This window comes from Hemitrygon akajei, chromosome 16 (assembly GCF_048418815.1).
Source record: "Hemitrygon akajei chromosome 16, sHemAka1.3, whole genome shotgun sequence".
NCBI lineage: Eukaryota > Metazoa > Chordata > Chondrichthyes > Myliobatiformes > Dasyatidae > Hemitrygon > Hemitrygon akajei.
The window spans coordinates 57,359,432-57,386,392 of NC_133139.1; the positions used below are offsets into that span (position 1 = coordinate 57,359,432).

At 43.2% G+C, this 26,961-nt stretch overlaps 1 protein-coding gene across 1 annotated transcript in view; it reads left to right on the forward strand.

Moving 5' to 3' along the window:
* Positions 1 to 26,313, forward strand: part of LOC140740070 (adhesion G protein-coupled receptor E3-like) — a 161,218-nt gene extending 134,905 nt beyond the window's left edge. The window contains exons 16-20 of the mRNA XM_073068936.1: positions 10,344 to 10,410; positions 11,457 to 11,548; positions 13,620 to 13,788; positions 18,981 to 19,109; positions 25,140 to 26,313. Coding sequence (XP_072925037.1) covers positions 10,344 to 10,410; positions 11,457 to 11,548; positions 13,620 to 13,788; positions 18,981 to 19,109; positions 25,140 to 25,172 — 490 coding nt within the window. The 3' untranslated portion in view covers positions 25,173 to 26,313. The remainder of the gene's footprint in view (positions 1 to 10,343; positions 10,411 to 11,456; positions 11,549 to 13,619; positions 13,789 to 18,980; positions 19,110 to 25,139) is intronic.
* Positions 26,314 to 26,961: the final 648 nt, after the last annotated feature.

Here is a 26,961-nt window from a genome sequence, read left to right on the forward strand (position 1 = left end):
ACAACAAAGCCATCTAGTCCATCATCTAAATTATTGGTATGCAGCATAAAAAGAAGCAGTCCCCACACTGACCTCTGTGTAACACCACTAGTCCCTGGCAGCCAACCAGAAAAGTATCCTTTTATTCCCACTCACTGCCTCCTACCAATCAGCTAATGCTCTAACCATGTTAGTAATTTCCTGTAATACCATGGGCTCTTAACCTGGTAAGTAGCCTCATGTGTAGCACCTTATCAAAGGCCTTCTGAAAGTCCAACTATACAACGTCCACTACACCCCCTTTATCTATCCTAGGCAGGTCGTGCCTTACGAACCTGACTGAATTTTTTGAGGATGTGACTAAACACATTGACGAAGGAAGAGCAGTAGATGTAGTGTATATGGATTTCAGCAAGGCATTTTTTTAAACATTTCTTTATTGTTTTTAAGGAATAAAAAGAAAAAAACACAATATATATCATTCATAAGTTGAAAATATAACAAAATTTAAGAAGAAAAAAAATATTGAAAAACAAAACAGAGAAAAAAATATATCAAAAAAAAGACGCAACCATCCCACCGTGAAAAAAAAGGCAGTCAATTCAGTTCATTACTTTCATCATCTTGAACATTATTTTCCAGGAACTTGTAGAAAATGTTCCATATTTCTCAAAATTTGTCAAGTTTGTTTTTTGTAATGTAGCTTATCTTTTCCAGAGCAAGATAAGAAGTCATTCCTTTCAACCATTGTGAGAGTCCACTGGTTGATGGTTTCTTCCATGAATAGGCTATGCAGCGTTTAGCTTCCAAAAAACAAATGTTAAGCAGAGACCTTACATTTTTGGAGGTTACAAAGTCATTTGGATAAATATTCAGAATACATTATTTAGGATTGAGGGCCACCTTTTTCTCAATAATCTGACCAATCAAATCCAGTACCTTCTTCCAGAAACAGATTATCCAGGGGCACTCCCACATACAATGAAAAAAGACCCCTTTTGATGGTTACATTTAATGCAAGTGTTTGGAATGTTGGGGTTAAAATGATGCAATCTGACTGGAGTAATGTACTGTCTGGTTATCCATTTATATTGTAATAATTTAGAGTGAGTGTTCACTGATTGGGTTTGAGCTAAGGAACAAGCTTCTGACCATTCTTTTTGAGATAGATTCTCATTCAAATCAATTCTCCATGCTTGAAGTATGTTGTTCGATGACTCTTTGCATTTGCTTGCAAATAAATTGTATAATACACAAACATGTCCCCTAGCTTCAGATAAGTTCAGAGTAATGTCTTCTAGGGTAGATAAAGGAGGGAATTTCAAACTGTTGCCTTGCCTGGACATAATAAAACTTTGCAACTGAAGGTATTTAAAGAAGTGTTTTGTTGGAATTCCATATGTGGCCTTGAGTTCTTCAAATGACATAAATGTATTGCCTTTATAAAGATCAGACACCTTTACTATGCCTCGGGTCGACCAAGTTTTAAAACCAGGGTCTGCTCTGCCGGGCCTAAAGCCGTCATTACCAAAGATGGGGGTAAACTGGGACAACTGTGATGTCTCTCCCAAATATGCAACAGCATCATGCCAGATCATCATTGTATATTTTAAAAAAGGATTTTTAGTTTGCTTAATCAGTTTTTTCTTATCTGCTGAATACAAATAAAGATCTAGAGGGATATTGATCGACTGGGATTCCATTGAGATCCAAGTAGGGGGGTGATCCTTAACAAAGTAGAACATTCCTGCTCTAATTTGGGCCGCCCAAAAATACCATATAAGATTTGGTAGCTGTTGGCCGCCTCTATCATACGGCAAATATAATAGGGAAAGCCTGAGTCTTGAACGCCTATTATTCCAGATAAAGTTAGAAAAAACTTTCTTTAATAAATAAAAGAAAGATGATGGAGGAGAAAGTGGGATAGATTGAAAAAGGTACAGGAACTTCGGTTAAATTGACATTTTTAGAATGTTTATGCATCCAATCAGAGATATGGACAATTTCGACCATCTGTTTATAAGTTGAATAACTGAGTCTGTGAGAGGATTATAATTAGTTGGGATAATTTCATCAATAGTAGGAGTGATTTTAACACCCAAATAAGTAAAACCCTGTACTGACACCATGAATGGAGTTTGGAATGAGGGATTGAGTCTCTCATCTTTATCCATGAATAATATTACAGATTTATTGTTGTTTATTTTGTAGCCTGCAAAAGTACCAAAAGTACTTATCGCGTCATTTAAGGCAAGTAATGTTTGTTTCAAGTTAGAACAAAACAAAATTACGTCATCCGCGTACAGGGCTATGTGATGTTCTATATCTCCTATAGTTATTCCTCCTATTGTAGCCTCTTTTCGAATTGCCATAGCAAGCAGCTCAATGGCCAGGATAAACAGGAGGGGAGATAGGGGACAGCCCTGTCTTGTTCCCCTTTGGAGTTTGAAAGATGCCGAAAAAAGCCCATTAGTTAAAATTTCAGCCTGTGGGTTAGAATAAAGAAGCTGTATCCATCGTAAAAATTTCCCCCTATACCGAATCTTTCTAAAACTTTAAACAAATATTGCCATTCCACTCTGTCAAAAGCTTTCTCGGCATCCAGGGACAGAATAGCACTATCAGAGCTTCCAGACTTTTCGTAGAGTATATTAAACACTCTTCAGATGTTGTGGAAGCCCTGTCTTCCCTTAACAAAACCATTTTGGTCAGGGTGGACCATCTTCGGCAAGAGTGGCTCCAGCCTCCTAGCTAATACCTTACAAAGAATTTTGAGATCATTATTCAGAAGTGAAATTGGTCTATAAGATCCACATAGGGACGGTGATTTTCCAGGTTTTAGTAGTAGTGTAATTACTGCCATGTTAAGAGAGGGGGGAAGGGATCCAGTATCAAATGACTCCTAATATATATCAAACAGAGGTGGTATTAATTTAGTTTTAAAGATTTTATATATTTCAATCGGAATGCCATCAGACCCAGGACTTTTCCCTCCCTTCATACTAGTTATGGCTTCAGACAATTCTTTATCCTCTAAGTTATACTCCAGTGAGGTCAAGGACGTTTCATCCAGGGGTGTAAATTCTAGCAAATCCAGAAATTCCTTTTGTACTTGTGGAGTTGAATCCAAATATTCTGATGTATACAAATTTTGGTAAAATCGCAAAAAGATATTATTTATTTCTTTTGGGTCAGCAGTTGTCACCCCCTCATCTGATTGTAGGGAGTTTATTGTCCTTTCTGTCTGTATCTGTTTGATACGCCAGGCCAAGAGTTTACTAGCCTTTTCACCCTGCTCATAATAGGATTGCTTCAATCTCATCAAACTTTTTGTTGCCTTATCAATGGACAATACATTATATCTAGCTCTCAGTTTGTTAAGTTCTGCAAATAGCTGCTGAGAGGGATTTTGAAAAATTTCAGATTCAGTCTCTTTTATTCTTTTCTCGAGCTGTTCTATTTCAAATCTAAAAGATCTCTCCTCAAAGCTGGTGAAGCTAATCATCTGACCTCTAAGAAAAGCTTTAAAGGCTTCCCATCTTATAGCTGCAGATGTCTGGTCCGTATTAATTCCAAAATAGTAGTCTATCTGTTCTCCAATGAACTTTATAAATTCTGGATCCCTAAGCCATATATTTTGAAGCCGCAACCTTGGGGATAATGTAAAGCGTTAGGCTGGTTCCAAGTAAATGAAACTGGAGCATGATTTGAAATTAATATGCTGTCATACCAGCAGCTTGAAATTGTAGATATTAAGGTAGCTGAAACTAAGTAATAATCAATTCTGGAAAAGGTCTGGCAAGTGCTAGAATAGCAAGAAAAAGCTAGTTTATCTGGGTACTTCCTTCTCCACACATCAACTAAATTAAAGTCTTTAACACATTGCAATAACTCTTTTCTTGTTTGATTGTGAGAGGTATCTTTCCCCTTAGATCTGTCTAGTTCAGGTTGAAGTGCACAATTAAAATCACCACCTATAATAAGGTAGCCTGGCAGAGCAGCTAATGATAAAAACAGGTGTCTGAAAAAAGCTGGATTGTCATCATTTTTCCCATATACATTGACCAAATTAAGCCTGGTTGAGAAAATTTCACATTGAATAATAAGGTATCTGCCAGATTGATCTTCAGTAACATTAACAAGGTGAAAAAGCACCAACTTATGTATAAGGGTAATTACCCCCCTTGAGTGTGAGTTAAAAGATGCTGAAAAAACCTGTCCCGGCCATCTCTTCCCTACTCTAATTATATCTTCAGGGGTTAAATGGGTCTCCTGCAAAAAAACTATTTTGGCTTTTAACTGTCTTATCCTTCTCATTACTTGCTTTAACTTGACAAGTTTATTTAATCCTCTTACATTCCAAGAGGTAAACTGAAGTCCACAGGACATAGACTATTAGTTATAATTTCAATCATGTTGAGCTGAATTGGTTTAGAATGACTGCTAACTGGGATAACAACGTGACAAAAAAGAAAAATTTTTTAAAAACCCTGAAAAGTAAACAAAAAAATGTGAACATAACTGAGTGTATTTCCCAAACTGAAATACACCTACCCACCCCATAATGAAAGCTTCCTGACGGCCCTGAGGGAGGGCCTAATTATGGAGCTTAACTGGTCCTCCCATGTTATCATGTTGAGGAACAGCATAACCAGCAACCAGGTCAGCAGCGCTATCAGTAGTAGAAAATCTTATAACTATATTATACCAAGAGACTTTATCAGATTTAACTTCATCATAGTTACATTGCCACTGTAGAAGGTGAGAACCGATGCAAATTCATTAGCCTAAATAATGCATTGATAAACACACCGCTAATATTCGTTAGCTTTCATTTATGTCCCTTAGGCACTATGAACATGCCTATTTAAGCAAAAAGTTAAAGAGAAACCTGCTATATTGTCTTATTTGTCTGCAGCCTCCAAGTTATAGTTCTTCAACTCCTGCACAAATTTATCTGCTGCCAGTGCATTGTCAAAGGTGTAGCGTTTTCTTTTATGAGTTACCAGCAGTGTAGCAGGATAAATCAGACCATATCGTAAGTCCAAAATCGAGAACGAGACCAACTCTTTCTTCACCGAGTCGAATACACGCCTTCGCTTAAGTAATTCGGCAGAGACGTTCGGGAAAAACCTGATTCTTTGATTATTGAAAAGTACAGATTCTTTCAGTCTGGCTGCCTTCATAACCCGAATTTTATCGGTGTAGTTTAAAAATTTCATTATCACTACCCTGGGTCACTTGACCAACTTTGTTTCAGTTTTGTTTGCCCTGCCTATTCTGTGTGCTCTCTCAATTAGCAAGGGCCCAGGGAAGTTTTCAGCACCCAGAACCTCGGGAATCCATTTTTCCAAAAAATAGACCATATTCGACCCTTCCGCCCTCTCTGGAAGTCCCACCAAGCGAAGGTTCGAACGGCGGCTACAGTTTTCCAAATCGTCCAGTTTAAGCACTAACAAAGCTGCTTTCAAAGTAGTAAAACAACAACACACACAAAATGCTGGTGGAACACAGCAGGCCAGGCAGCACCTATAGGGAGAAGCACTGTCGACGTTTCGGGCCGAGACCCTTCGTCAGGATGTCCTCCTGTAACAGCTTTCAAATCCACTTGTATTCCTTGTGTTGCACTCAGTAGCCCTTCAAATCTCAACACAAAGTCATCCTTCATTACTTGAATGGCATTTAGGATTTGGCTTTGACCTGTTAAAGCCTCTTCCTCGCCGGTATTGTCGATGGTCTGCACCGCGTAGCTACAAGAGGAGCCCAATTTCGGAGACTTTTGCGTTTGCTTTGTTGCCTTCGGTGGCATTTTGGCTTTCCTTCGATTTCCAATCAGATCAAACTGGAACTGTTCAGGTATTTCAAAGTTGTTTAGTTGTGTAATTTCAAAACTTTTCATAGGGGCTCTGACACACGTCTGCTCAACACAGCGCCATAACCAGAAGTCCCCTTCAGCAAGGCATTTGATAAAGTACCCCAAGCAAGGCTTATTGAGAAAGTAAGGAGGCATGGGATCCAAGAGGACTTTGCTTTGTGGATCCAAAACTGGTTTGCCCACAGAAAGCGAAGAGTGGTTGTAGACGGGTCATGTTCTGCATGAAAGTCGGGTCACCAGTGGAGTGCCTCAGGGATCTGTTCTGGGACCCCTACTCTTTGTGATTTTTATAAATGACCTGGATGAGGAAGTGGAAAGATGGGTTAGTAAGTTTGATGATGACACAAATGTTAGAGGTGTTGTGGATAGTGTGGAAGGCTGTCAGAGGTTGTGGAGGGACATTGATAGGATGCAAAACTGGGCTGAGAAGTGGGAGATGGAGTTCAACCCAGATAAGTGTGAAGTGGTTCATTTTGGTAGGTCAAATATGATGACAGAATATAGTATTAATGGTAAGACTCTTGGCAGTGTGCAGGATCAGAGGGATCTTGGGGTCAAGGTCCATAGGACGTTCAAAGCAGCTGTGCAGGTTGATTCTGTGATTAAGAACGTGTACGGTGTATTGGCCTTCATCAATCATGGAATTGAATTTAGGAGCTGAGAGGTAATGTTACAGCTATATAGGACCCTGGTCAGACCCCACTTGGAGTACTGTGCTCAGTTCTGGTCGCCTCTCTACAGGAAGGATATGGAAACCATTGAAAGAGTGCAGAGGAGGTTTACAAGGATGTTGCCTGGATTAGGGAGCATGCCTTATGAGAATAGATTGAGTGAACTCTCTTTTTTTCTTGGAGCGACAGAGGATGAGAGGTGACCTGATAGAGGTGTACAAGGTGATGAGAGGCATTGATCATATGGATAGTCAGAGGTTTTTTTCCAGGGCTGAAATGGTTTCCACAAGAGGACACAGGTTTAAGGTGCTGGGGAGTAGGTACAGAGGAGATGTCAGTGGTAAGTTTTTTACACAGAGAGTGGTGAGTGTGTGGAATGGGCTGACAGCAACGGTGGTGGAGGCGGATACGATAGGTTCTTTTAAGAGACTTTTGGATAGGTACATAGAGCTTAGAAAAATAGAGGGCTATGTAATAGTAAGCCTAGTAATTTCTAAGGTAGGGACATGTTTGGCACAACCTTGTGGGCCAAAGGGCCTGTATTGTGTTGTAGGTTTTCTATGTTTCTATAGCGAGATTTAAGTTGGAGTATTGTGTGTATTTTTGCTTATCGAACTAAAGGGAAGATATCAATAAGATTAAAAGAGTGCAGAGGGAATTTACAAGGATTTCACCAGGATTTTTAGGACCCGAGTTATAGGGAAAGGTCAAATAGCTTAGGACTTCAATCCGTAGAGTGTAGGAGATTCCCTGACTCTGTGGCTCAGAGGGAAGGGTGGAAAAGAGGAGTGCAGTACTGAGAGAGAAGTCCATAGTAAGAGGAGTCAACAGGAGATTCGGTGGACCTGAAAGGAAATCCAGATATTTTGACTCCCAAATGCCAGGGTCAGGGTGTCTTGGGCTGGGTCCAAAGCATTCTAAAGGGAGAGGGTGAGCTGCCAGAAGTCATTGTACATATTGGTACCAACAACGTCCTACATGTAAGAAAAGGGAGGAAATGCTGAAGAGAGAATATAGGGAGTTAGGTAGAAAGCTACAAAGCAGAACATCCATTTATTCATCTCTGGATTACTATTTCCACATGCCAGTAAGAATAAGGATAGGCTAGTACGGCAGATGAATGCATGGCTAAGGAATTGGTGCAGGGGGCAGGGTTTCAGATGATTTCTAGATCATTGGGATCACTTTTGGGGAAGTTACAACCTGTACAAAAAGGAGATTTTACACCTGAACCCAAAGGGTCCAATATCCTTGTAACCAACCATCTGCAATATCAGTGAGAGAAAAGGCATAGAGCATAATGTCAGAGTTTTCAGATGTCAAAACCTGAGGGAGAAACTACTTGGGGTTAGAAGGGGTCAATGGCTCGCATATTTGCTCTTGCTGTCAGCACCTCCTTTCTAGCAGGTTGTAAGTGAACTACACGGCCATGAGTGCACAAGTCTCCAGTTCCTTGGCTATTCCTGTGCCAAGATATGTCACCCTAACACAAATGTGTGACCTGTGCTTGTGGGTTGTTCATCCAGATGTAGCAAACCCAGCTCACTCATCTCTCAGCTGTGTGCTGATTTGTGTTGTTCCATTTATATTAGGTAGAAATGTTGCATGTTAAGCACACAGTCAGGCTGAGAGACCATTACTGATGTTGCTAATAGTATGACAATCAAGAGTTGGAGTTAGCCCCAGCACCACTCAATTCTGCTCTACCATCTCCTCAATTAGAGGCTGATGAGATCTTGGCCTTGGCTTCACTTCCTGTCTGTTCTACATGGCTCCAGGCACTCAGGAGTCTGAATATGTCCAACTCATTCCAGAATATGTTCTGTGATTTAGCCTCAAGACACGCTTCCTCCCAACAACCTCTTCACTCACCACATCATCATTTTCCTTTTGTCTTTGTGTCTTTGTCATTTCCGATGTGGCAAAGGAGCTGTGGGGGGTTGGGATGTGAGTGACTCTCTTTCCTCTCTATATAATATTTTTACTGAATTCCTCATTGGATTTAGCTGTGATTTTATGCTGTGATTACCTCACTCACAGATTGTGAGATGCTTCCTCCAATGACACTCATATTTGAAGCTAGGCCCTAATCAGCCCTGACATCAGGCCATCCCCTGACATAGCCCCAGAATGATCTTTCCTGGTGATGAAAATCATATTTAATTTTAGGGTTAGGGTCAATCTTTTGTGCATTTATTAAATTGCCTATATGTCCTTTCTGCCATTGTGTGACTTTGCATATTGTGTTCTAACTGAAGACTATAAATACAACTTGGCTGTTTTTCAATTCATTCAAAACTGGTACTTTGATCATTGTTTATCTGTGTTTTACTTTTAGCAGCAGATGTGGCCTCAGCATGTTCTGAACTATTTTATTTACAATCAGCTACCTTGAACTGCTTTTAAAATTAGAACAGCAACAGACCCTTTGACCCATGATGTTGTGTTTACCCATTAATCTACTCCAATATCAATCTAACCTGTACCTCCCACATAGCCTTTCATTCTTCTATCTTCCATCTGCCTAACTAAGAGTTTCTTAAATGCTCTTACTGAATCTTCCTCCACCACCAGTCCTGGCAGGGTGTTCCATGCACCCAGCACTCTCTGTGTTAAACAAGTTGCCTCTGACATCTCCCTACACTTTCCTCCAATCATCTTAAATATTTTTCCCTCTCATATTTGCCATTTCTACCCTGGGAAACTGGGAAAAAAGCCTCTATGTCCCTCTTAATCCCTCTTATCATTTTACACATCTCTATCAAGTCACCTCTCATCTTCCTTCGCTCCAAAGAGAAAAGCCCTAGCTTTCTCAACCATTCCTCATAATACATACTCTGTAATCCATACAGCATCCTGGTAAATCTCCTCTAGGATGTAGCTGTTCTTAAAACTTTTAGCGTGGACTTCAAATTCCTGTACCTCCTTCCTGATGATAGCAATGTGAAGAAGAATGTCTTGAATGGTTCAGAGGGAAACAAAGGACTAATTTCTTTACAAAGAGTGTTTGGTGTCTGGAATGAGCTGCTAGAGGAAGTGGTGGAGTCAGAGATGGGAACAAGATTTATGAGGCATTTACACATATGAACAGGACACAGAGAGATATGGAGTAAATATCCTGAGCAGAGTCTTGGCCCAAAACGTCGACTGTACTCTTTTCCATAGATGCTGCCTGGCCTGCTCAGTTCCTCCAGCATTTTGTGTGTGTTACTGTCAGTTTCTATGTTTTTTCTTTGCCCTTCAAATTTATATTTGCCTTCATTACTTTTTAGTCCTCTTCTGTTGATTTTGCATCTCTGCCAGCCTTTAGGTTCATCACTGTTATCAACTTCTGTATGTTTTCCAATTTAATGCCCTCCTTAGCCACGGTAAGGTCATTCACCTCCTACTATCCTCCAGAATCTCTTCTTTTCAGTGGTGTGTTTCTGCTGGAAGTCATGGCAAACAGACTAAATCTGGCAGTGGAGCTGAGTAGTTGGTTTCTCACTGTAGAATGGAATGGTGGGAACTGAGTAGATTCCTAGTCTGATTCACCGCTCTCTAAAAGTCAGGCATCTGACCGGTCTTTGTGTCCTTGTTGGGAGATGAAGTTTTGAGTGCATCTAGATCCTTCCCCTCAGCTACCAGAAGCACAGGTAAACCTTGACACCATAACTTCAGGTATGGTTGCATAGCTACAAAAAATCCACAAGTTACTCAGCCCCTTATGCCTATTTTACCATTCAGTATATACAGACACTTTCCTAATGAACTCTCCACAGTGTGACCTGGCTCTCTGGAGAAGTACCTGCTAACTATCTGTTTCCTTCCACTTGCAGTTGCTGGCTCTCTCTGGAAAAACACTTCCTATGGAGTTTCCTGGGGCCAGTGTGTGCCATTATCCTGGTGAGGACCCTGTGGGGCACCATATGCCTTTGGGGAATAGTGAAGTTATATGGTATTGAGATGTTGGATTCATCAGAATCATAAGTGAAAAATGAGTAGAACTGAGAAAATATTTCAACTAGGAATGTGAGTATTTGAGTGTGGTGTAACTTACCAGGAAAAGGGTTGTGGGGGTTCTCTGGATCAAGCAGCATATTCACTGGTGAGTTCTGAAAACAGGAGCACTTTTCCTGTTCCATATTGTGTTTCACCATTGATGATCCATCCAGATTACATGTGATGGAGTGTTCCTATTTCTGTTTTGTTCCTGTTCTACTTAGTGTTTGGGACAGGTGTGGCGAGGTACTTCCCACTGACAACAAAATTCAGATCAGATCAAGCTAGTGTGCTAAATAAATGAAAAAAAGGCAGAATTATAGGCTTTGGTTGTTCAGCATGTTAACAGTCTTTGTGATATTTTTGTCATGTGTTTATTATAGCAAATACAGTTGTTAAATGCATTTCAAGGGGATAGGGGAATGGAGTGAGAATGAAAGATGATGGATGATAATTGCTATTAAGAATTGAAATTCAGCATGGATAAGTCTAGCTAAAGTGCCCTAGCACTTTCCAGTGTTTGTCCTGTTGCAGGATCTAATTCATCAATCTGATGTGTAAGGAGAAGCTGCATCATAGACTTGGAAAAGGCAAGATATAACTACTCCTTTCCTCAATATTGTGATAATTGAAATATACGTGCAAATTGTACCCCATAATAATTAGACTGGTGTTAGTTGAGAGCAGTGCAATATTTCTGAAAGAATTAAAATTTCATGCATGGAAAAGTTTGTTGACAAACAGTGCAAGTCTACACATGCAAAATGAACACTCCTTCCAATCGGTGTTAAGCTGCACCAAATATGGGAAGCCAAGCTTTGTCTTGTCTGCAGTGTATCTGGTCTGGGAGACATTAAATGTTTGCACAGTGTGCCCCAGGATCCTGATACTGTACTTCAAATGTCTGATATCATCTCAGATTGAATGTAACAAAACCTCTCCATCTTCAGATCAACATCGTGTTTTATTGCATAACTCTGGGTAAACTGGCAAAGAGGATGTCAACTCTGAAGAAAAATAAGCCTGCACTGAAGAAGATTAGGTATGACATTCCAGCAGGGAACATTGCATTCTCTTGTAAAATCAGAGGCCATTTAACTTGCAAACACAGCAACTTGAAAGTTTCATCCCTGGTCTTATCTCTGTAACCTTGTATATTTTTCCTCAACATGTACTGTATCTAATTCCTTCTTGAAGGTTGTAGTGAAGCCTGCCTCCAGTGATACAGCAGGCAGTGTGGTCAGATTCTACCCGCAAATGGCTTAATGTTCATCTCTTTTGTGACCCCCTAATCCATGATCCTCCAACGACAGGGACAGTTTTTCACTTCATATTGTCCAGATAATAATCCCAGTCCCTCTGATCTATACCTGTCATGTCCTCCCTCATTGATCCTGTAAGTTTATTCAGAACTCTCTCCAATGCTTTCAAATCCTTCCAATAATGCAGTGACTGTCATTGAACACAGTACTCGAGTTGAAGCTGTAACAGTTCGCGGGGTGTGTGGTTTGGTTGCTCAGAAGATATCCTAGTGGGCTTTCTCTTGGGCCTGGCCAAGATGTTTTATAAAGATTTAGCATAAATTCCCTACCTTTGTATTTGTTGATACAACCCAGAATAATCATTTTCACTGACCTGTACATAAAACAATCCCAGGTCCATGCTCACTTGAAATCCCTTACAACACTATCCTTTACTCACTACTGCCTTTTGTTATTGTTCTTACTAAAATGTATCAGCTCACATAGCATTGCGCTTAATGTTGTCTGCTGCATATGTCCATTCCACCAGTGGGTTTATAGCCTGCTGCAATCTATCACTGCACTCCCAAACCTTGTTAGAAATTATGTCAAGCACCCCGAGCTTTGGTCATTAATTTGGATCAATAAAAGTGATGGGCCCAATACTGATTACAGACTCTGATTCATCCTCCTCTATTTGGGGAAGCAACCTCTGTTGTCTGTTACTGAGCTAAATTCTTTTCCAGGTCATCAGTGTCCCTCTCTCTCCTGGAGCTGTTAACCCTGTCAGACATGTCGTTAGACATGCCCTGTAAGGCACACCACTGACTCTGTCAGATACACTCTTAGCCCTGTGAGACATGTCGTTAGACCTGTCAGACGTCCTTAGCCCTGTGAAGCATATTGTTGCCCTGTCAGGTATGCCCTTAGCCCTATCAGACATGTCCTTAGTCCTGACGAAGGGTCTCAGCCTAAAACATCAACTGTTTACTCTTTCCCATAGATGCTGTCTGGTCTGCTGAGTTCCTGCAGCATTTTGTGTGTATTGCTTGGACTTCCAGCATCTGCAGATTTTCTCCTGTTTTTGATGCCCTTAGTTCGGTCAGGTGCACGCTTTTGTTTATTTTATAAACATACAAAAATTAATTCAAATGCAAAAGACCTGTAAAAGTTAGGTGTTACAATACAGTTACTAAATTCAAATTAAAATATAGTTATTGGCATTTGTAATGCACTCATTTTACTGTGGAGTGGGGACACTACTCCCAGAAATCCCCCACTGAACACATAATGATAACCTGTTCCCTCTAAAGGAAATCCTCACACAGATATAGCTCCGGAAGAGGGGCAGGCATTCAGCACAGGCAGAGCCCTTGACAGCTCACTGCCTGGACTCGTGAATGGCCATCTTGGCCAGGCCCAAGAGAAAGCCCACTTAGGATATCTTCTGAGCAACCAAACCACACACCCCGCAAAGCCAGGAGCATGGGGTGGAAGTGCAGCCAGAACTTGAGAAGCATCCCCATCAGATACTTGCACAGGGGCTGCAGCCTCTCACACTCCATGTAGGCATGGTACACTGACTACTCCCAACACAGAAAAGACAGAGAACCTGCTCAGAAATCAATGACACAGTGCTGCCCTGTGAAACACCTCCTGCCAAGGTCCCCATCTGCAGACGACCAGGCACGCCTACAGCCCTATCATATTTGCTGCTTAGATTCCAAGATGCAATGTTGGAAAACACCTGAGTCCACTAACCACAAGGCCTACATTGCTGCTTATCGGCTCTACAGTTAACTCTCTGGTACTCCATGGTGTGCTTCAGACAGGCTCATTCACGAACATTTTCCTTTCCCTACATGCGACCAGATCATTCACGCTGGCAGCATTCGCTCAGCTGATCCTCCTGGGATGCACGTGGATATTTGGGATTTTTCATTTTCGAAAGGAAACGATTGCCATGGCTTATATATTCGCCATTATCAACAGCTTTCAAGGAATGTTCATCTTTATCCTGCATTGCCTCCTGAACAAACAGGTATGGGCTATATACACCCAGGCATTCACATACTTTGTGTACACACTGTAATACTGACCCACACCTGATCCTCACTGTAATACTGACCCATCCCACTTCCTCAATGTAAAACAAATCACCACCATCCACACTGTAAAACAGAATCATGCCCCATCCTGACTGTAATACCAAATCACCCCCCATCCTGACTGTAATAACGAATCACCCCCCATCCTCACTGTAATATTGCATCACGCCCCATACTCATTGTAATACTGAATCACCCCACATCTTCACTGTAATACCGACCCAACCCCTATCCTCACTGTGATACTGAATCACACCCCATCCTCACTGTAATACCAACCTACCCCCATCCTCACATCCTCACAGAATCACCCCATCTTCACTGTAATACTGACACACACCCCCCACTTAATACTGACCCAACCCCCATCCTCGCGGTAATACAGAATCATGCCCGCGTCCTCCCTGTAATACCGAACAACCCCAATCCTCGCTGTAATACCGACACACCCCCCTCATCACTAAATACCGACACAACCCCATGTCCACTGTAATATAGCATCACCCCCCATCCTCACTGTAACACAGAATCACCCCCATCCTCACTGTAATACCGACCCACCCCACACCCTCACTGTAATACCGACCCACCCCACACCCTCACTGTAGTACCGACCCACCCCACACCCGCACTGTAATACCGACCCACCCCACACCCTCATTCTAATACCGACCCACCCCACACCCGCACTGTAATACTGACCCACCCCACACCCGCACTGTAATACTAAATCACCCCACACCCTCACTGTAATACCGACCCACCCCACACCCGCACTGTAATACCAAATCACCCCACACCCTCACTGTAATACAGACTCACCCCACACCCGCACTGTAATACCAAATCACCCCACACCCTCACTGTAATACAGACTCACCCCACACCCGCACTGTAATACCAAATCACCCCACACCCTCACTGTAATACCGACCCACCCCACACCTGCACTGTAATACCAAATCACCCCACACCCTCACTGTAATACAGACTCACCCCACACCCGCACTGTAATACCAAATCACCCCACACCCTCACTGTAATACAGACTCACCCCACACCCGCACTGTAATACCGACCCACCCCACACCCTCATTCTAATACCGACCCATCCCGCACCCTCACTGTAATACCGACCCACCCCACACCCGCACTGTAATACAGACTCACCCCACACCCTCATTCTAATACCGACCCATCCCGCACCCTCACTGTAATACCGACCCACCCCACACCCGCACTGTAATACTGACCCACCCCACACCCACACTGTAATACTGACCCACCCCACACCCGCACTGTAATACTGACCCACCCCACACACTCACTATAACACGAACTCAACCCCTCCTTCACTGTAACTGTGAATCACTCCACACACTCCCTATAATACTATCTCACCCACACCAGCACAGTAATTCCAACTCATGCCACTCCTCAATGAAATATGGTCACACCCAACACCCTCACTGTAATAACACCTCACCACAGACGCTCACCGTAATACTGACCTACCCCACACCTGCGCTGTAATACCGAATCACCCAACCCCCTCACTATAATACTGACTAACCCCCCTTTCACTGTAATTCCAACTCACCCCACAAACTCCCCCTGTAATCCCGACTCACCCCACAAACTCCTTGTAATCCCAACTCACCCCACACCCTCACTGTAATACTGACTCACCCCACACACGCACTGTAATACTGACTCACCCCCTTCACTATAATTCCGACTCACCCCACAAACTCCTTGTAATCCCAACTCACCCCACACCCTCACTGTAATACTGACTCACCCCACACACGCACTGTAATACTGACTCACCCCCTTCACTATAATTCCGACTCACCCCACAAACTCCTTGTAATCCCAACTCACCCCACACCCTCACTGTAATAACACCTCACCACAGAGCCTCTCTGTAATACCAATTTACCCCACACATGCACTGTAAAACTGACTCACCCCACACCCTCACGTTAATTCCAACTCACTCTACTCTTCACTGTAATATGGTCACACCCCACATCCTCACTGTAATAATGCCTCACCACAGACCTGCACTGTAATACCAATTTACCCTACACCCTCACTGTAATACCTACTCACCAACTCTCTCACTGTAATACTGACTCTCCCCTCCTCTACTGTAATAATGCCTCAACATAGACCTTCACTGTAAGGCTGACTTACCCCACACTCGCACTGTAATACCAACGTCCTCAATGCAATGCTGACACACCCCACACCCTCACAATAACACCGATTAACCTGGTACCCTCACTGTAATACCGACCCACCCCACACCCTCACAGTAACACCGATTAACCTGGTACCCTCACTGTAATACCGACCCACCCCACACCCTCACAGTAACACCGATTAACCTGGTACCCTCACTGTAATACCGACCCACCCCACACCCTCACAGTAACACCGATTAACCTGGTACCCTCACTGTAATACCGACCCACCCCACACACTCACTATAACACGAACTCAACCCCTCCTTCACTGTAACTGTGAATCACTCCACACACTCCCTATAATACTATCTCACCCACACCAGCACAGTAATTCCAACTCACGCCACTCCTCAATGAAATATGGTCACACCCAACACCCTCACTGTAATAACACCTCACCACAGACGCTCACCGTAATACTGACCTACCCCACACCTGCGCTGTAATAACACCTCACCACAGACGCTCACCGTAATACTGACCTACCCCACACCTGCGCTGTAATACCGAATCATCCAACCCCCTCACTATAATACTGACTAACCCCCCTTTCACTGTAATTCCAACTCACCCCACAAACTCCCCCTGTAATCCCGACTCACCCCACACCCTCACTGTAATACTGACTTACCCCACACACGCACTGTAATACTGACTCACCCCACAAACTCCTTGTAATCCCAACTCACCCAACACCCTCACTGTAATAACACCTCACCACAGAGCCTCTCTGTAATACCAATTTACCCCACACATGCACTGTAAAACTGACTCACCCCACACCCTCACGTTAATTCCAACTCACTCTACTCTTCACTGTAATATGGTCACACCCCACATCCTCACTGTAATAATGCCTCACCACAGACCTGCACTGTAATATCAATTTACCCTACACCCTCACTGTAATACCTACTCACCCAACTCTCTCATTGTAATACCGACTCACCCCTCCTCTACTGTAATAATGCCTCAACATAGACCTTCACTGTAAGGCTGACTTACCCCACACCCGCACTGTAATACCAACGTCCTCAATGCAATGCTGACACACCCCACACCCTCACAGTAACACCGATTAACCTGGTACCCTCACTGTAATACCGACCCACCCCACACCCTCCCTGCGACACCGACTCACTCCACACCATCACTGTAATACCAACTCACCCCACACCATCATTGTATTGCCAACTCACCCCACACCCTCACTTTAACATCAACACCCTCCTGCCTTCATTTTAACACCCACGCATCACAAGCCCGTTACTCTAACTCCCTTGTACTGTCCCCTTCTACCATGACTTTACTGCATATAGTTCAAAGTTCAAAGTATTTTTTTTATCAAAGTATCAAATTGATTTTAAAAGATATGTATCAGAATAAACAACAAGCAATATTTCTTTGGTTTCCTCTACCTCCATCCATTGGCCATGGTTGTCATGTTTGAGTTATTCCAAACCTGGTCATGATGCATATGGCTATAAGACAATAGGAGTGGAATTCGGCCATTTGGCCCATCGGATCTACTCTACCATTCCATCAAGACTGATTTGTTATCCCCCTAAAGCCCATTCTCCTGCCTTCTCTCCTGACCTTTGATGCCCTTACTAATCAAGAAACTATCAACCTCCACTTTAAATATATCCAATGTCTTAGCCTCCATAGTCATCTGTGACAATGAATTCTACAAATTCATCACCCTCTGGCTAAAGTAATTCCTTCCCATTTCTATTCTAAAGGGGCGTCCTTTTGTTCTGAAGCTGTGCCTTCTGGTCCTGGACTCACCCACTATAGGAAACATCCTCTTCAATCCACTTTATCTAGGCCCTTCAATAATCAATAGGTTTCAATGACATCTCCCCCCCCCCCATTGTCTAAACTCCAGCAAGTTTAGACAAAGAGAAATGAAACACTTTTCTCATGCATTAACCCTTTCATTCATGAAATCTTCCTCATGAACCTCCTCTGGACTCTCTTCAATGCCAGCAAATTGTTTCTGACATAAGGGGCCCAAAACTGCTCACAATTCTCTAGGTGCATCTGACCAATGTCTTATAAAGTTCAGCACTATTTCTTTGTTTTTTTTTTATTCTAGTGTTCTCAAAATGAATTCTAATATTTAATTCACCTTCCATACCACTGACTCAACCTGGAAGTTCACCTTTAGGAAATCCTGCACATGGACCCCAAGTCCTAATGCACCTCTGATTTCTGAATGTTCTTCACATTTAGAATTACTCTATGCCTCCTACCAAACTGCATGACCATACACTTCCCAACACTCTATCTATATCTGATGAACTCATCTGAAGACCAGGGCCTAGTTTGTCTGAATTGTCCAATCCCTTTTTCTCAGCTTCCCTTGCTCTGTTCTGCCAGTTGCCCCTCACCCCTTTCCTTACTCTGCCCACTCCCTCCCCTTCTGCACCAGCGAAATTCATCATTCGTGCCTCTCCCAGGAATTTATTTGCAGTATCCCCAAACCTTTTCCCTTCCCTGTTCTGCAGTTGCCAAGGCTGCATTTTCCTGATATGATCAACCTTTTGATCCACACCCTTCTGCTTGTTTTCACATTTCCTTCTGACAGTAACTGCAGATATTCTGCCTGTCAAGTCTATGCTGGCCCACAGAGTCTCTGAAACAGGTTAAATCATAACTAAAAAGGTAAAAGCCTAAAGTTTGGATAAAGTATGATTGGGAAGTTCTGGAAAGTCAGTACACAGGCTGAATGTCCTCCTTGTTATGGTCTCCGTTGTGAACTAACCCCCCACATTGTTTCAGACACATAACTAAACACAAGGAAGGAAGGAAAATGCAAATCCTGACCTTTTGACAGTATATGTACAATACTTTGTATTTTGATTTTAAAGGTGAGGGAGGAATACAGGAAGTGTTTCAACGGAAACCTCAGCCTAACGGGCCCGTGGTACTCAGAGTTTGCAGCCAGTTCCACCTTGCCAATGACCAGTTTGCAACAGAGACACCTCTCCGCCAAGCAGGTCAGTTTCTTGGTTCTAACATGGCAGGTCTACACTATATGTTTAAGGCAAGGACCCGCACAGCACTTCCTGCCCTGAAGGTACTGGAGGGTTTCTCTGAGTTCTGCACCATGGGTCATTGTTCAACTGTATTCCAAACCAGTCCTCAGTGTTAGCCTTGCCATGGTCTCTGCTCCTTTGTCTTATGGTCTTCTGGTCTCTGAGTAGAAAATTGAATGTTCAGTTTCCTACTCCTGAGTTTGGGCTGATGCTGTGGAGAGGGACAGACGGAGGTTCTGGGGTGCTGATGTTAGGTGATGTGCTCAATTACATCTGTATTGCCAGATGAAAATAAAACAAATTCTTAGCAATGTTTATCCTAACGTTTTAAAAAAGCTCCAGCAGGATTGCCATGGTGACAGAGCAGTTAGCACAATGCTATTACATCTCGCGGTGTCGGAGTTCAGAGTTCAGTCCCGGCATCCTCTGTAGGAGTCTGTACGTCCTCCCAGTGGAATGTGAGAATTTTCTCCGGGTGCTCTGGTTTCCTCACACATTCTAAATATGAATGGTGAATAGGTTAATTGCTGATTGTAATTTCTCCTATGATTAGCCTAGGGCTAAATTGGTTGCTACTGACAACATGGTTCAAAAACTAGAAGGGCCTATTTCATGTGTATCTCTAAATAAGTAAACAAATTCTCTTTCTTAACATAGGTAAGTTGTGGGATATTAGCCTTGTCTGTGCTGTCCACACCCTTTTCAGTTTAGTCTGTCTTTTACGTTGCAATTTATCCTGTTGACTGCAATTTTGCCCTATCAACAGCCGTTCCTCACTACACAATGCTCTATGTAGACCTCATCTCAGCACTGTTATCCACCTTTCCTATGATACTTCCTGCATTAAAATACACACAGCTTAGGATACCAGTTGCACCATGCTCAACCTTTTGATTCTTAACTTTGTCTAAGGTATTACCAACTTCTGCCTCCACATCCTTTCCACTAGCTGTCCTGGCACTCTGGTTCCGATCCTCTGCAACTGTAGTTTAAACCCCACTGTGCAGCATTAACAAACCTTCCTGCTAGGATATTAGTCCCCTTCCAGTTCAGGAGTTAACCTGACATTCCTAGTGGTTCTTAGCGTTTCAATGACACCTACTGGAAAGATGTGAGCGGTATGTTGAGTTTAGAAACATAATAAGCATCCATTAGTCTCAAGTGACCATGGATTTGCACCTTGGAAAGTTTCCAGGGCGCAGGCCTGGGCAGGGTTGTATGGGAGACCGGCAGTCATCACAGAGCAATGTGTGGTTACATGCCTTGCTCGGGCTGCCTTAGCTGAGGCTCGAACTAGCGACCCTTAGCTCACTAGACCAACGCCTTAACCACTTGGCCAAGCGCCAAAACATAGAAGCATAGAAAACCTACAGCACAATACAGGCCCTTCAGCCCACAAAGTTGTGCTGAACATGTCCCTATCTTAGAAATTACTAGGCTTACATATAGCCCTCTACTTTTCTAAGCTCCATGTACCTATCCAAAAGTCTCTTAAAAGACCCTATCATATCCACCTCCACCACCGTTGCCAGCAGCCCATTCCACCTGTGTCCTCTTGTGGCAACCATTTCAGCCCTGAGAAAAAGCCTCTGACTATCCACACGATCAATGTCTCTCACCATCTTATACATCTCTATCAGGTCACCTCTCATCCTCAGTCGCTCCAAGGAGAAAAGGCCAAGTTCACTCAACCTATTCTCATAAGGCATGCTCCCCAATCCAGGCAACATCCTTGTAAACCTCCTCTGCACCCTTTCTATGGCTTCCACATCCTTCCTGTAGTGAGGTGACCAGAACTGAGCACAGTACTCCAAGTGGGGTCTGACCAGGGACCTATATAGCTGTAACATTACCTCTCAGCTCCTAAATTCAATTCCACAATTAATGAAGGCCAATACACCGTATGCCTTCTTAATCATAGAGTCAGCCTGTGCAGCTGCTTTGAGCGTCCTATGGACTTGGACCCCAAGAACCTTTTGATCCTCCACACTGCCAAGAGTCTTAACATTAATACTATATTCTGCCATCATATTTGACCTACCAAAATGGACCACTTCTGGGTTCAACTCCATCTCCCACTTCTCAGCCCAGTTTTGCATCCTATCAATGTCCCGCTGTAATCTCTGACAACCCTCTACACTATCCACAACACCTCCAACCTTTCTGTCATCAGCAAACTTACTAACCCATCCCTCCACTTCCTCATCCAGATCATTTATAAAAATCATGAAGAATAAGGGTCCCAGAACAGATCCCTAAAGCAATCCACTGGTGACCGACCTCCATACAGAATATGACCCATCTACAACCACTCTTTGCCTTCTGTGGGCAAGCCAGTTCTGGATCTACAAAGAAATGTCCCCTTGGATCCCATGCCTCCTTACTTTCTCAATAAGCCCTTGATAGTCAGAGGCTTTTTCTCAGGGCTGAAATAGTTACCAGAAGAGGACACAGGTGGAATGGGCTGCTGGCAACGGTGGTAGAGGCGGATACGATAGGGTCTTTTAAGAGACTTTTGGATATTTTCTCATGGGGCACCTTATCAAATGCCTTGCTGAAATCCATATACACTACATCTACTACTCTTCCTTCATCAATGTGTTTAGTCACATCCTCAAAAAATTTGATCAGGCTCATAAGGCATGACCTGCCCTTGATAAAGCCATGCTGACTATTCCTAATCATATTATACCTCTCCATATGTTCATAAATCCTGCCTCTCAGGATCTTCTCCATCAACTTACAAACCACTGAGGTAAGACTCACCGGTCTATAATTTCCTGGGCTATCTCTACTCCCTTCCTTGAACAAAGGAACAACATCTGCAACCCTCCAATCCTCTGGAAGCTCTCCCATCCCTATTGATGATGCAAAGATCATCATGCTTGTGTCATACTGCCCTGGTTGGAACTCTGGCTGGTGAGTAACTGTAGTGTCAGACATCCCCTCCTGTATAGGTCTTACCTTCCCTGGAAGAGACCCCAATAATCCAAAAATCTTATGTCCTCCCTCCTACACAAACTCCTTAAACACAAATTAAGCTGTATAATCTTCCTAGTTCTGGCCTCACTAGCACGTGTCACGAGTAGTAATCCTGAGATCACAACCCTGGAGGCCCTGCCCTTTAACTTTCTACCTAACTCCCTGAACTCATTGAAGCACCTCTACACTCTTCCTACCCATGTCATTGTTCCACTTCTTTGTCCTACCCAATGTACTATGTAATATTTGGAAAAGCTGCTTGAGCCAATATCTTGCTGCTTGTGAAGTGACAGCACATTTCTCTCACTATGGTGGCAGTACTGCAAAACTGTTTTATTGGCGTGAAAAGTGCTACAGAAACGCAAAAGGTTTTGCTACTTGACTGCCATTCAGGGATGTGGATGCACACCAGGGATCTGCTAGTAGGAGATTGGAGATTGGCCATACCAGTTCACACCTGGATCAGAACCTTTCTCCAGGAGTGAATCCCTATCTAATGCCAGGACCCCAATTCTGAATGCCGGGTATTAACCTGATATTCCTAGTGGTTCTTAGTGTGTTAGTGACATCTACTGGACAGATGTGAGTTGTATGTTGAGTTTACTTCTGCTCATGTCGTACTGCTCCTGGTTGGAACTCTGGCTGGTGAGTAACTACAGTGCCAGAAATCCCCTCAAGACCAAGGAAGTGGCTCTCATCTGAAGACATGCAGTATTTCCACAGTCATGAATCATGTTCATATTCCCACAGTCCTGTGTACTGTTCTTGGCACATCCAATGCACGCAAATGGCTGAGGCAGGTTGGAGATGAGGTTTTCTACATGAATTTGGTATGAGGTACTTGGGGTATGCAACAAACAAAAGGAATATACACAGCATGGTACTTGCGTGGGTTTGATTTCACTGAATGCGAGCTTTGTCACCAGAACCAGAACCATGGCATTTATTGGGAGATGCACCCATGCAGTCATCAGGGAATGAGCTGCCAGAGGAAAATGACAATGTTTAAAAGACAGTTGGACAGGTAGACGAACAGGAAAGGTTTAGAGGGATACAGGCCAAATGCAGGCACATTGCTCCAGCTCAGAAAGATACTTTGGTCAGCATGGACCAGATGGGCCAAGGAGCATGTTTCTGTTCTATGTAACTCTGAAAGACTGAACAGTGACAGGGTTTGAGTCATGGTCTATACCACACCCGTCTGAGGATGAAATGGACCACAGGGCATGTTTCTGTATTGTGTAACTCTGTCATACAGAGCAGCGATGGTGCTTGATTCATGGTTTACACTGTTTTCCCTCTGAGGAGGGTGCAGTTGATTTCCTCCTGAGCTCTGGATCATGGATTACAAGGACTTTTGATCAGAAAGGGACACTGGAAAGTATGCCCACAGATACTCAGAGAGTAATACCCATCTCTTGGTGTTTAAAAGGCATGTAGTTTCCATGACGGAAGCATAAGCTACAAGAGCGGGGCCATTTAAAACTGGTAGAAAAATTTCTCCTCTTCAAGAGTAGTGAATCCCTGGGACTTCTATAGGCAGGTTGAAGCTAAATCATGAGGTATACTTAGGACAGAGAAAGATAAGGGCTGTATCTCTAAATTTAAGAAAAATCAAAGTTCAAAGTTCAAAGTAAAATTATTATCAAAGCACATATAGGTCCTCATATACTACCCTGGGATTCATTTTCTTGAGGGCATTCACAGTAAAAACAAAGAAACTCAACAGAGTCAATGAAGAACTGCATGCAACAATGATTAACAAACAATCAATGTGCAAAAGACAACAAACTGTGAAATATCAAAAACTTGAGTTGTAGAGTCCTGGAATGTGAAAGAGTTGGTTGTGGAATTAGTTCAGTGTTAGGGTAAGTGAAGTTATCCCCTCCAGTTCAAGAGCCTAATGATTGAGGGATAATAACTATTCCTGAACCTGAGGCTCCTGTACCTCTTTCACGATGGCAGGAGCAAGAAGAGAGCATGGCCTGGATCATGGGGCTCCTTGACTATCAGCAAAGTGTGTACCATGTACTGACCTGTTTCCAGTAGTGGTGAGCATTTAAAGTGAAGCACGTTGAAACTATCAAATAAATGATAAAATACTGGGTATAAATGATAAAATCAACATGTGATGCCTGCTACCTGGCACACTAACTTTGATTATCACTCCGTAGTCGCTGCCCGATCTGATGAGCATTTCCAACATTTTTGGATTTTATTGTAGTGAGTAGAAGGAAATGAAAAGATATTTGCATTGGAAGGGGAAGGTTGGGATGGGGGTCTGGAACTCACTACCTGAGAGTTGGGGAGATTGAAACCCTTCCTCATTGAAACAGTGCTGGTGTGTCCTGAGGTGCTGTGATCTGCAGGGCTAGGGAGCCAGTGCTGACAGAATTCATGGGCTGAATGGTCTCACAGTGATTTTATTGTGGCTGTAGCTAGTTTGAATGTTGTATGTGGTTCTTTTTGTTCCTGGAACACTGGCAATTCCACCTCAGTGAGCTACACTGTCTCTGCAGTGTGCCAGCACGTTGGGAATCTTCACACTTTGTGGACTTGGTGTGAATCCCAGTTCTATACCTGAGTAAAGATTGCCAACCTCTCTACAGTCCACCCCACTCCTCATATCCTAACCCCACACCCCACATCCTATACTCTGATACCCAGTCCCTAACACCCCTCACACCCCTACTCCCCTGCAGCACCACTCACCCTTGGCCTTCATATCCAACCTCCCTCAATCCCCACACCCTTCTTTCTGATACCCAATCCTTCATACCCCTCCACCCACAATACCCCACCCCCCAAATGTTCCACATCCCTCATATCCCACCTCCCTCACCTGCACCCATCATATTCCACACCCCAAACACCCATTCCCCCAGTGATCACAGCTCTTGCTGTTCTGGTTGTGATTAAGATTCGAATTTGAAACAAGGATAAAAAAGAGTTTGAGCTGAAAACCTTCAGTGTTCTCTAACTTCTAAAACTCTCTCTCACTTGTTTCAGAAGCCAAACAATAACCTTGCCACAGAGAGCTAAACTGACAATCTTCTGCCAGGACAGGACATTGTGATCATTGTGTGAATGGAAGAATCTGCACAGACCACCATGAGGAACCTCGGCTGGAAGCTGCCAGAGACTCTGTTTTATGTTTGTTCCTAATGGCCAGGAGCATTGCAGACACACACTGGACTCAGTTCTGGGCTTTCTGGATGAACTGCAATATGGCTTGAGGCAGTTCTGAATGATAAGAAGGTGTTAGTTCAAATCTGGAGATGTTTCCACTGTGCCTTAAAGTATTTTCCTCAAGGACGTTCTGCTGCTGTTCCCCTGTGTCACAGACAGTCAAATGCTGTACTGTAACAGTTCAAGACCAACAGAAAGTTAATGGCTCTTCCAAAAAAAATCAACAACACCTAATTGCTTGAACCCAACAAGTTCTGTGCTGTTGAAGGCAGTTTTACCAATGTTGTCCAGACCTTTTGTGTTTAGTTTCTGGCACTGCTTATTGCAACTTTGCATCCAAAGCTGAACCAGTACAACATGCTCTGGCCATTGTGGAGATCAGCTATTTTCTTTGCAGTGATGACAATACCTGGAGATTAATTAAAGCTCATGCCAGTATCTAGTGCTGAAAGGTCAAGGGCAGATCTGGCCTAGTCCTCGGGAGGTAGTCTCCCCCACAGATTGGACATAAGGAGTACTCAGATTTGACAATAACACCCAGACCCATCACTAGAAGTCCTCTCCTCCTTATGGAGCTGTAGCTGGACACCTCCAGCCATGCACAAACAAAATGGGTCCATGATCCTGGTGTAAATGTGTTCAAAGCCCACCCTAGTTGAATTAATAAAACTGATTAAATATGTAGTTAATCACATTTTTTAACTATTAGTAATTAGGAATCAGGCATGCTCAGGATTCACTAATGGAACACACCCAACATTCTTCCCAACTTCCCAGACTGTCAGGTTCAGGATCCAGGAGAATGGGCCAGTGGTGGGTGGGGTTGGTTGTGGGAGTGAGGGAGAAGGGGTTTACAATGAGACTTGATGAGGACTGAGGATAGAGTTAAGTTTCCCACAGTCACACTGTTGTGCTGGAATATGGTGCAGGATCTGAACCCCAGTTGCACTGGTCAGGAGATAAGGAAAGGTGATGGTTTTCATTAATGAGTTCTCTTTAGTGTAATGAGTAACTTAATTATGAGCTTCAAGTTTTTTTTAATTTTAAAAATTTCAAAATATATTTAAATTTTACTGTCTTTGAAATCTCTGTGAATATCAGGGACATTTAAAATAACTAAAATCATATACAGCTGTGATAATTGTCAACGGAAATCAGCAGAATATAAAGATGAAAGTAAATACAGAATCACAGGTTCGTGACTCCAAACAGACAGGTTGTTGCAGAACACCACCTAACCTCGCTTGCGAGGGTCAATCAGCTGTGTGGTGCCTACAGACCCTTTGAAATGGCCCTAAAGCCCACTCACCTTTGGGTCAGTTAGGGAAATCACTGGCCTTTCCAATGATATCCACTCTCTGCACAGAGAGCAATAGAGCTCTTGGTCCGAGATTACTCTTAATACCCTTCCCTAAAGTAAATTGAAAGTTCAGAGCTTCAGACCACTGGTGAGAATTTTGCTTTGCTTGCTGAGGAAGTTTGTTAGAGCCACATCAGCAGGTGTCAGGGTGAAGTGTATCCTGTCCCAACTGCACTGTCACTCATTGCTGCTTCAGGCATGAGATTTCAGGTGTGTAAACCCCTGTAAAGTGCAACCATTGCTTGACTTGCAGTACTTGCTTGCCTGTTTTACTTTTGCTGA